The 10,914-nt window shown below is 33.7% G+C and overlaps 2 protein-coding genes across 3 annotated transcripts; one reads left to right on the forward strand and one right to left on the reverse strand.

Annotated features, from left to right (window-relative positions):
• Positions 1 to 699: 699 nt before the first annotated feature.
• On the forward strand, positions 700 to 5,106 carry LOC114267137 (protein TILLER ANGLE CONTROL 1). Of its 2 annotated transcripts, XM_028208132.2 has the most exons (5): positions 712 to 889; positions 983 to 1,019; positions 1,187 to 1,731; positions 3,723 to 3,870; positions 4,890 to 5,106. In XM_028208132.2, the coding sequence occupies exons 1-5, from the start codon at positions 782 to 784 to the stop codon at positions 4,901 to 4,903; spliced, it is 852 nt and encodes a 283-aa protein (XP_028063933.2). In that variant the 5' UTR covers positions 712 to 781; the 3' UTR covers positions 4,904 to 5,106. The 2 variants fall into 2 exon arrangements, with proteins under 2 accessions (XP_028063934.2, XP_028063933.2); XM_028208133.2 differs by lacking the exon at positions 3,723 to 3,870 and having other exon boundaries at positions 700 to 889.
• Positions 5,107 to 8,873: 3,767 nt separating this feature from the next.
• On the reverse strand, positions 8,874 to 10,419 carry LOC145791709 (uncharacterized). Its single transcript, XM_082872129.1, has 3 exons — positions 10,271 to 10,419; positions 9,971 to 10,061; positions 8,874 to 9,644 (listed from the first exon to the last, which is right to left on the reverse strand). The coding sequence occupies exons 1-3, from the start codon at positions 10,417 to 10,419 to the stop codon at positions 8,874 to 8,876; spliced, it is 1,011 nt and encodes a 336-aa protein (XP_082728255.1).
• Between the last annotated feature and the right edge of the window lie 495 nt (positions 10,420 to 10,914).

Raw genomic sequence — 10,914 nt, forward strand, 5'->3', positions numbered from 1 at the left:
ATATCCCTAAATTAGTAAAGTTAAATTATAATTAAAGGCGTAGTCATTTCTCCATCAATTTGAATCCCTGACCTAAGGTGTGACTACAAGAAAAAATTATCATATAAGTCAGCCACGTATCTTACGTGATATGCCCTTACAATTTTATTAGTTACATACCCACTATTTTTTATTTTTTTTTCCTAAGTATTATATAAAACAACCAATAGAATTGGAAGGAAACACAGCCTAGTTGAATTTCTTGAAAGACAAAATAATTCATCGACTACAAGACCACAAGGTCAAGACATTAGAGTGTAGCTCAAGGTCTAATTCATCGACTACAAGACCACAAGGTCAAGACATTAGAGTGTAGCTCAAGGTCAAGACATTAGACCACAAGGTCTAATAGCTACATTTTACGATGTGGTGAGTAAGATGTCAGGGATTCAACTTGATAGAGTAGCGGCGAACCCTTAAATTATAATCTAATTATACTACCATACACTCTCTCTCTCTCTCTCTCTCTCTCTCTCTCTCTCTCTCTCTCTCTCTCTCTCTCTCTCTCTCTCTCTCTCTCTCTCTCTCTCTCTCTCTCTCTCTCTCTCTCTCTCTCTCTCTCTCTCTCTCTCTCTCTCTCTCTCTCTCTCTCTCTCTGGGTAAAACCCAAGGCCCCTATATTTTGTTCACACACTCAAATGTGTAAACAAACACATTTCTCCCAACTATCCCTGTTACACGTGTCTGCATACAAGCCTTCCACCGAGTCTCCCCCTTCTGGTTATTTAGTTCCTCCTCCTCCATGGTCATTGCCAGCCACTCACTCACTTACTCACTCACTCACTCACTCTCTTTTCTTCACATATTTCATTCTCGTAGCCAACTTGAATTCTACTTCTCAAGAATGAAGGTACTCTCACTCGTTAATCAAAAAGCTCACTAGCATTTCTCACTCTTGATCTTTCCACACTTGACACATGTCACTCTCTCTTTGGTTGTGCAGATCTTCAATTGGGTTCATCGAAAGTTTCATCACAAAGGTTTGGTTTTTCATCATGAAATCGAATTTAAAATGCCTTGCTGTTTATTTTTGCCCATTTCTTTTAACACACATAATCAATTGAATTAAATTGATACAATTCAAATTAAAGAGATCAAATTTTGTCTAATTATTTTGATCTACAGAGACAAATTTGTGTTTTTGCAGATGGGTTTGGTGGGAATGTGAAGAAGAGCACCGAAACAGAGTGTCAAGTACTGCTTGAAAATGTCACTCTCGTGGAGTTGCTTGGGGGTTGGAGAGATGGTATTCTCACCATTGGTACATTTGGGTTCGATCCATCCACTGATTTCGATCGAAAAAATGAATGTCCGTTGGTTGAAGAAGAAGAAGAAGAAGAAGAAGAAGATGATGATGATGATGATGATATGAAAGAATGTGATGATGAAGAAGAACAGAGTCTGTTGGTGCTGACCGTGAAAGCTGATCTGAGAGATTATGAAGTTGGTTTAGATTCGGAAGAGTTGGAAGGTGATATGAGGAAGAAGAAGAGAATTACACTTGCAGACTTGTTTGTTGCTGATTCTGATTTGAATGCGAAGTCAGATTGCGGGAAGGTCCTAGAAGATTTTGGTAAGAAGGTTGATGTTGATGCGAAGAAGAAGAAGAATAAGAAGAAAGGCTTCTCGTCTGCTAAGAAGTTCATTCCTGGTGTTGGAGACGATACAAGTCCGATCAAGAAACTACACCAAGTTAGTTCTCTCTCTCTCTCTCTCTCGGCTGTGTGTGTTTTCAATTTTATTAGTTGCTTTATGTAATATATAAGAGAAAAAATAAAAAATATAAGAGAAAAAATAAAAAAAAATGAGCATGTAACCAATAGAATTACCACTTAAGATAGATATGAATATATTTATGTGATAATTTTTCCTCTTGGGAATTTTACAATTGGGTTAGACTGCTCTCATGATGAGAACTTGAACTTGAGGGCTTGCAGAGCCTTCTACGGATCTCATTTTGATTATCTGAATCGTTTATTTTATAAAACTTTCAATGTGTATCATCTGTAAAAAAATTTTAGGGCAATCTAATAATTATAACATTTTAAATTTATCATATTTGTCTCTAAAAAATGGATAATTTATTTCAAAAATATATATGTCATCTATTTTTTTCGAAGATAAATGTAATAAATGAAAAAGTTACGTTTATTGAATCAAACTAATTTTTTTTTATGGATAATATATATTGAAGACCCTAAAAAATGAACTGATTGAATTATCGAAATAGATCTCGTAGTAGACCCTATAAGCCCCTTTAGTTCTCCCCTTTAGTTCTCTCATGTCGAGATTTCAATATAGGATAACTCAATCTTTTACAATTATCTTCTTTCCTAAAACCAATGGATGATATCACTTGTTTTTAACGGCATTTGACATCATGCCCTATTTTTGAAGTAGTCACACATAGTGACATTGTGTATCAACAGGATGCTTTCGTGACTCAAATCCATGATAATTTGACTCTAATACAATGATTTGAAGGAGGTTGAAACTCGGTCCGATAAGTTATTTATTTATTTTGAATTTACAAAAGTTGATACGTGTGGTAATTATTAAAAAATAACTTTTTGCTATAAAAAAAAAAAAGTTGTGAGTCTTTTTAAATTTTTACTTTTGTGGAAAATTATTATATTACCCCTGTAGTAGTAAAATCTTTGTTAACAAAACTAAGGCATGTGTAATGAAATTTATTGAAGTATGAAGGGTGAAATTGTCTTTTAATAATTCTAAAACATTATATTTATAGAGAAGTTAGTATTTTTTATAGTCAAACTAAACAAGCTTTTTCAGTTTTACTTTTCAGCTAAAAAAAAAAACACTTATTTATAGATTGTCAATCAAGATTTTGTCTAATTTGTATTATTCCCTTTAAAATTAATTAAAATTGTTGAGAATTTCACTTATGTCTTTTCATGACTTTCTACATTGCGCTGGTAATTTGGCTCTAACATCACTTGTTGAGCCAAGTTTTAGAGGTGGTTTGACATCCTCTAAATAATTCATCTTTTTATTTTTTTATTTTTTTTATCACATCATCTCTCTATTTTTCTGCATATCTTTTCATAAAAAGATAAAAAATATACTTATTTAGATCATCCTAAACAATGCCTCACTATTTTTTAGGGTGAGCCTGACTTAATTCATTTATGACATTCGTATTTGTAGACATATTTTTGAAATAATTGTAGAAAGCAACGTTATATATTTATATATATATATATATATATATATATGCAACAATCATTTAATCTAACTTTGATACTATTTTTGAAACTAAAGACTCTTCTATTAACATCATTAATAAGTTATTTTATTAGATTATTTGAATCACACAATCTTTCTATTTTTTTGCACATTTTTTCGTAATAAGTTATATCCAAAACAATTCTATGGCCATGTTTGGCAATTAGTTAAAATAGTTAAAAAAATCAAAAAGTTAATATGAAAATTTAATTCTCTCTACTTTTATTTTTACACATTTTTATAAAAAGTTAAAAAGTTACTAAAAAAAAATCAATTTCTAAATAAATCCTAAATTTTACCATTTCTCTTAAAACAATTTCGTATTAAAGAGATTTCACTCAGGTCAATATTACACACCCAACCATTGAAAAGATAAAAGAAATGTTTTATGAACTTATAATTAACTAATTACTTTTGTAATGCATATACATATATAGTTGATGAAAAGAACGATGAAGAGGAAGATCCATCCAGACCTTGAAGAAAAATTTGAAAAGATGGATAGCCAGATGAAGCCTACCACGTGTGGTCTTATTGCACATGGATATGGAACTAATGAATCTGTTTCCCTTCTTCAAACTAAAGGTAACACTCATGAGTAAATACTAGAGTTGATAATGGTGATTTCGAAGTCAATTTGAAACAATTGATCATTGCCAAATAATAATCATCTAAGCTCAAAATGCTTCTCTAATATTAAATTTTGGAAAATGTTTCTTCTTTTCTTTCTTTTTTTTTTTCCACCAAATTATTCACTTGAGTGATATAACAATGATTTCTATACAAACGTCTTTGCACAATGGTGAGTTTTTTTAAAAAAATATTTTTTTATGAAAAAGTTACTTATTTAGTGAAGCGAAACAACTTATTTATTTTCAACTTTTTAAACCAAAAAAAAAAAAAAAAAAATCTTTGGAGATAGTCAAACGGACCATGCACCCCTAATTTTTGGCATTGATGTAACACACTACTTTGTCATAGAACCAGAAATTACTTAGAATTCGTTTAGGATATGGGTTGATTTTTTGGCTTTTGAGCTATTTTAGTTTAGGTTAAAAAATCTCGTTTGAGATAGGTTTTTTGATTTTTTTAACTTTTGTGAGAAAAAAAAATGAAATGATTATGATTTGGATATGATGTTTTGTCTTATTAACTTTTTAGTCTATTTTATTTTTTCGTGATTAAAATAATTAAAATATCAAAAAATTTAACATGCCAAACGAAGGCTTACTCATCAACATAGCTACCACCTTGGATCATAACTAAAACTGTTTTGTGAAATAACCAAATGTTCTGTTTTGTGAAATAACCAAATGTTATAATGTTATTTAATTTAAAGTTAGCAATAATGGGTCCTCCAGAATATAAAACCAAAGACAGTTCCAACAAGAAAGTGGTGGAATGATGACACATGAGTTCTTTATTAATTTTTGCTCTTTCTTTCTGTCTTTATCAGCATCATCATCAACATCAACTTATTCTCCTTCTTCATTTTTTGGAGTTATTTTATTTTATTTTCCTTAAGGCAATGATCAAACAGTTATTTTATTTTTTGGGGAATTTTACATATCATTGACTGAAGTTTCTTTATCTCTCTGATGCAGAATCTATTTTCTGAGATGTGAGAGAAGTCAAGATCTGGTTTTTTTTAGAAAACGTATTCTCTTGATTGCCTCTTAAGGATTATGTTTTCTTCTGTTTACTTTCATGTATATATGAACGATTGAACTATGTGAATTTATTTTGTACTTCTTTGGTTATTGTCCTAAAACCTTGGTTGTCATGTGAGCATCACGAGATTCAATTGATTTTGTTTTGGCACATTGATGCATGTCTCTTTTTTTTTTTTTTGCGCGTGCGCGTGCTCATATTTGTGTTAATTTTAACAAAATTTGTTAGTGGGACACATCTAAAAACTTTTGTCAATTCATATATATTATGTGTTTGAGTTTGTAATAAACTGTTGTGTTCCTAAACATATTCATTTCTTAACTTGGCAGGTTAATTTTTCTTAAATAACTAATCATTTTTTAGTGGAAGGAGTTTTAATAGCTAAAGAAAAATGGTACAAATTAAATTAGGTCAAAGATTTTTTCTCTAAGTAACTAACTCTCTCATGTTACATTCATATCTTTATGTTTCAAGATTTGTATTGTTTGAGAAGTGCACTTTTTGTCTTTTTAAACTAAAAAGTTGAGAAAAAAAAAAGAGATGTTTGGGTTACGAAAAATGTGTATTTAAATATTGTATAAATAAGTGTATATGAAAAGTTAGTGAAGTAGCCCATACTAGCAGAGCAGTGGGCTGATTAGGAGGTAGGAAATGGTTGCCTCCTTTTCGGGCTTGAATTTGACGGTATTGTTTGGCCCGTGTGGGCCCACCACGGGTACCATTTTACTAATTGGAACCATGCAATGTGTAGAACTCGTCGAGTACTATATACTTGTAAAAAATCACGTTGATCGGATATTGATAGCTATCTGATCGTGTTAGTTTTTTGTCAACCGTTAATTATAACTCCATCCAATTTTTATACAAAACTTATTTAATCATGTAGTTAGTAATATCCGATCAACGTGATTTTTTATAGGCATATAGTACTCAACGAGTTCTACAAATTGAACAGTTCAGATTATCAAAACGAGACCCGTGATACGCTTTCACAAGCCGAACAACACAGTGTTGTTTGTGCACTACGCCTGTGCAATTTTCCCAAAAAAGTCATCGAAGTTTGTGGGGGAGACGACACCAGTTGTAATAATTAAGTGTAAAATTAATTTTTTTCTATATTTTTTTAAGTGGATAGTGATAACTTTTTAACCTTTTAAGTATTTTTTTGACTTTTTAACTTTTTTTATGTATCCCAAACGAAAATGCATTGAGAACATGATTGGAGGAAGTTTAGAATATAATTGTTGATTTTAAGGTCTAAAACTGAAGACAAGCCCATTTCTATTTAAGTAAGAATTTGGACTTTTCCATTAATTGGAGGGTCCAATTCATAAAATGAACTATGGATCACACAAAGGGGCCCACTGCTGTTCAAAATGCGGAGTCCAAAAGCAGTATTTTTTTTTTTTTCTCACTATTATGTAAAATCTAATTTAAAGTGGGGGAATTATAATTAAGTGATGCTTGAAAAAAATATTTACAAATATATGAAATAGTTTAGAATTTTAATTATTAATATTTATAAAATTTGTCATGTGTAATTTGTTTTCTCCATAATTTCCCTATTTAAATTTGTCATGGGGCCCACTAACTTCCTTATGCTAGATTGCCTAATGCGCCAGTGGACCAAAGCCCAACCCAATATTATATATGAGGCCTAGTTTAAATGGGTATTAATGGATATATATATATATATATATATCTATATGATATCTGTTGGCAATTAGCCAGCCCAGTAAACAAACTAATGTAACGGTCTAACCCAAACTTTCTTTGTGCATCCATCTATACATGGATTACAGCATATCCAATTATTTATCTTTTCTTTTATTAAATTTAAATCTAATAAAAAGTACCCAAAAATCAACGCTAATCATTTCATCAAATTGAAAACTCATCAAATCCTTCATAAAATTTGAATTTGATGAGAATTTAAAAAGACGAGAGCAATATTGGCAATGATATTTTTTCATCAAATTTGATGAAAAAGAAAATTTGAGATAACAGGAGGACTTGAAAAAAAAAAATGAAAGTATTGAAATAGCTCATATCAAATCAAGTTTTATTATTTAAATTTGAAATCAAATTAGATGAAAAAATTAGTAAAGCATTGGAGATGGTCTAAGTCAGAACAGTTTGGAGACATGTGACAGAATCAATTGCTTCCACCAAAACAATAATTGAGAAATTTTTTTGTTAATCTGCCTCCTTATAGCACATGTTAAGATGCTTAAGACACACGTTAACAAAATATATTAAGAAAAATGTATAATTAATTAATTCTCTAATTCACACACAAATTAAATAGGATAAGTAGACGTCTTACAAAATTTTATTGTCATTAAACATAAATATAGTAGGGTTTATATTATTGAATACACATGAAATCTATTATTTATGTTTTAGCTAATGAATCCAAAATTTCCCACATGGTCAACATCAACAACATAAACAAGGGAAAAGAAAATAGAAAATTTCTGAAAGAGAAAGAAAAGTAAGACAGTTTGATAGACCATATAAGCACTGTAGGATGTTGTGTACACCTACAAATTAGCAAAGTATATATATATATATATGATTAGATTACATTTCATGGTATAGAAATTTTAGAGAAGATATTTACTTAAATTAAACACCGACAAATTATACTAGCCCACCAAGGATCCTCTAGAGTGTTTTTTTCTTAAAGTTTCCTAAAGTGGTACATTGTGTAGTTGAGATTTAATGTTGAAAAATTGATGTGACTTGCCATTAAATCTCAACCACATAATGCACCACTCTAGGAAACTTTAGGAAAAAAAAACTCTAGAGGATCCTTTCTCCAATTCTCTTAGCAAATATGTATGCATTTGTGCCCTGCCCAAATTGACTGAAAGATACTAATGCATCCCCAGAAGACAGCCTTTTCGAAGAACAAAGACAAAAAACAAGTGGTAATAGCACAAGCAATGTTGAAGCAAGAAAGTGATGTTATTATTTCATGCATTCAGTTTTCGCTAATAATGTTACGAAGATCATATTATTATAGTATATATATATATTTTTATTATATGATAGACACGCATAAGAAAGATCAAATTTTCTTCATTTTACTTGTTTCTGCATCCCAGAGTCTGTAATATGGGTGAATTGGTGTTTAGAAGGTATTTTAGGGGAGATTTTAACTTGATGGCACCTAATCAACTTTTTTATCTGATTTGTTCTTGGGTTTTGGTTTTGCACGTGATTATCAAGGAGCATGTAGGATCCTAGTTGGGCTGAGCACTTTTTGTAATGATACATTTGTTAGGTATATATATGGGTATTTTAAAACAAGAATCTTCTCTATTTGCCTTTGTCACGTATTGGTTCACTACCAAATTGCTTTCCATCTTTTATGTGGAAGCATTCTTTTGGGTTTGAATGTGGATGGATCCAAGGGGAGCTCTCGAACGCACCAGAGTGAGTCGAGGCCCAGGCAATTTCAGAAACTCAGCTTTGGAACACGATGCAAGATGCATGTTTTCTGCTCCATTCCCCTTTTTTTTTTTCTTTTTTTTCTTTTTTTTTTAATCTGCAAAAGTCAACGGTTAGTTGTTAAATTAATACCTATGGGAGTTAGTCTTCCTACCCTTGTAATGCACAAAGTGCCCTCCTAATTCAATTCATCTTTAAGAAAAATTGAACCCATAACATCTCTCTTAAAATTAAACCCTTTTAAGAGTCATGGTAGCTAGTTGATTTTCCTTTCCCATTCCCTAACAGCTTAATCTTTTAAAAGAGTTTTGCACCCGTTGGCTCATTTATAGAAGAAATTCGACAATGCATGACATCAACAAGTTAAATTGGTGCATTCATTATTAAGTTTTTTTTTTTTTTTTTTTTTTTTTTTTTTTTTTTTTTTTTTTTTTTTTTTTAGAGGGTAGAGGGAAGGCCCCCTACGAAAAAGGAACATCATTCAACAGAATATGCACCAAATTGCCAGGGACCTCATCAAGCCACACTCGCTTGTTCGGAGCTTCCTTTGCCATTTGGGCCAAGTGATGAGCCATAAGGTTGCCATTGCGCCTCACATGCGAGACACGAAAATGTAAGAATTGCTTGGAACAGGAAATGGCACATTGTAAAAAATGACCAAAAGAAGCACATAAATTACTCTCTTCTCGGATAGCCTTCACCACAGTCAGAGAATCACCTTCCAAATGAATGTTGGTTAGCCCCAATTCTGTTGCAAACTCCAGCGCCTTGACAGTCGCAAGGGCTTCAATACAATCGCTCTCCAACCATGTCGGGATTTGTTCCGAGAAGGCAGCTATCGGCTCACCATTCTGAGCACGAATGATGACCCCCACACCACATGACTGCTGATTTTTGAAGGTGGCCCTGTCAAAATTCACCTTAACAAAATCCCCTACCGGCGAACTCCACTTGTCCAGACCACAGCCACCATGAAGACCCTGCATATTAGCTTGTGCCATTCTAAAATCTTGCAGCAATCCACATACCATCTGAATAGTTGAAACCGCTGGTCGCTCAATACTAGTGAATATGGCTGCATTCCGAGAAGACCACACACCCCAACAAATGGCAGAAAACAACTCCAATGTATCTACATCAGAACTCCTCCCAATTTCATATGCCCAACTCATAAAATCAAGACCAACTCCCTTATCTAACATAAACATCAGCGGGCTGTGATGCCACACCTCCTGCGCCATCGGACAGCCCCACAAACAATGCATTAATGTTTCTGGCCCATCACCACAGCAAGTACATGTAGCGTCCGATATCAAATGCCGATGCCGAAGTACAGATTTTGTCGGCAGAATATTGGAGCAGCACTTCCATGCAAAGACCTTGATCTTATTGGGAATCCAAAGGTGCCAGACCCTCTTCCAAAACCAGGTAGTATGTTGCACCTCGGACCCAGACCCTTTCCCCATCCGTAAGCTAAGACTCATCTGTAAATGGTAAGCCGAACGGACCGAAAACACACCACTTCGTGTGTAATGCCACACCAACATGTCGGGTATACCTTGACAGCAGAGAGGGAATTTCTGAATGGCTTCCACGTCCATGGCCATAAAATTCTCCTGTAGGAGTCGTGAATTCCAGCATCTCCTGTCCTGGTCAATCAAATGACAGACCAACGCATCCGCGAGCAACTCGGTAGGAGGAGAGCAGACCCGAAATGTGTGAGGCCTAGGTACCCACTTTGCGCCCTATATCTGAACCGATCGTCCATCCCCAATTCGCCACCTTACTCCAGCTTCTAATAACGGCCTAGCATTAATAATACCCCGCCACGTGAATGATGGATTCGACCCAACGCTACCTTGAAGAAAATTCGCAGTAGGATAATACTTGGCCTTCAACATTCTGGCCAGCAATGAGTCCGGCGACACCATCAATCGCCACCCTTGTTTGGCCAACATAGCTGTGTTGAAAGCTTTTAAGCATCGAAACCCCATTCCACCTATCCATTTTGGCTCACAAAGAGCTCGCCAATTTTTCTAGTGGATTTTTCTTTTATTCTCCCGCTGTCCCCACCAATAATTACTCACCATAGAGTCAATCTCTCCACAAAGCCCATCTAGCAGTTGGAAACAGGACATAATGTACGTGGGAATAGATTGAGCAACCGATTTTATCAGGACTTCTCGACCAGCTGCCGATAAATATTTTTCTTTCCACCCATTCAGCCTTTTCCAGACTCTGTCCTTAACATAGTTAAACACCTCACGTTTGGATCTACCAACAATATATGGCATGCCAAGATATTTCCCAGATTCCACCATAGTACCAACCCCCATTTCTGTCCGCAACACCTCTTGAGTATCCATTGCAACATTCTTGCTAAAACAAATAGCCGATTTTTCAAGATTAATTTTTTGGCCTGATGCTAACTCATATTTTCCCAAAATATCTTTAACCACCGTTAATTCTTGCACAGTGGCCGCCCCAAAAATCAAACTGTCA

This window comes from Camellia sinensis, chromosome 5 (genome assembly GCF_055761805.1).
Source record: "Camellia sinensis isolate YWXY chromosome 5, ASM5576180v1, whole genome shotgun sequence".
NCBI lineage: Eukaryota > Viridiplantae > Streptophyta > Magnoliopsida > Ericales > Theaceae > Camellia > Camellia sinensis.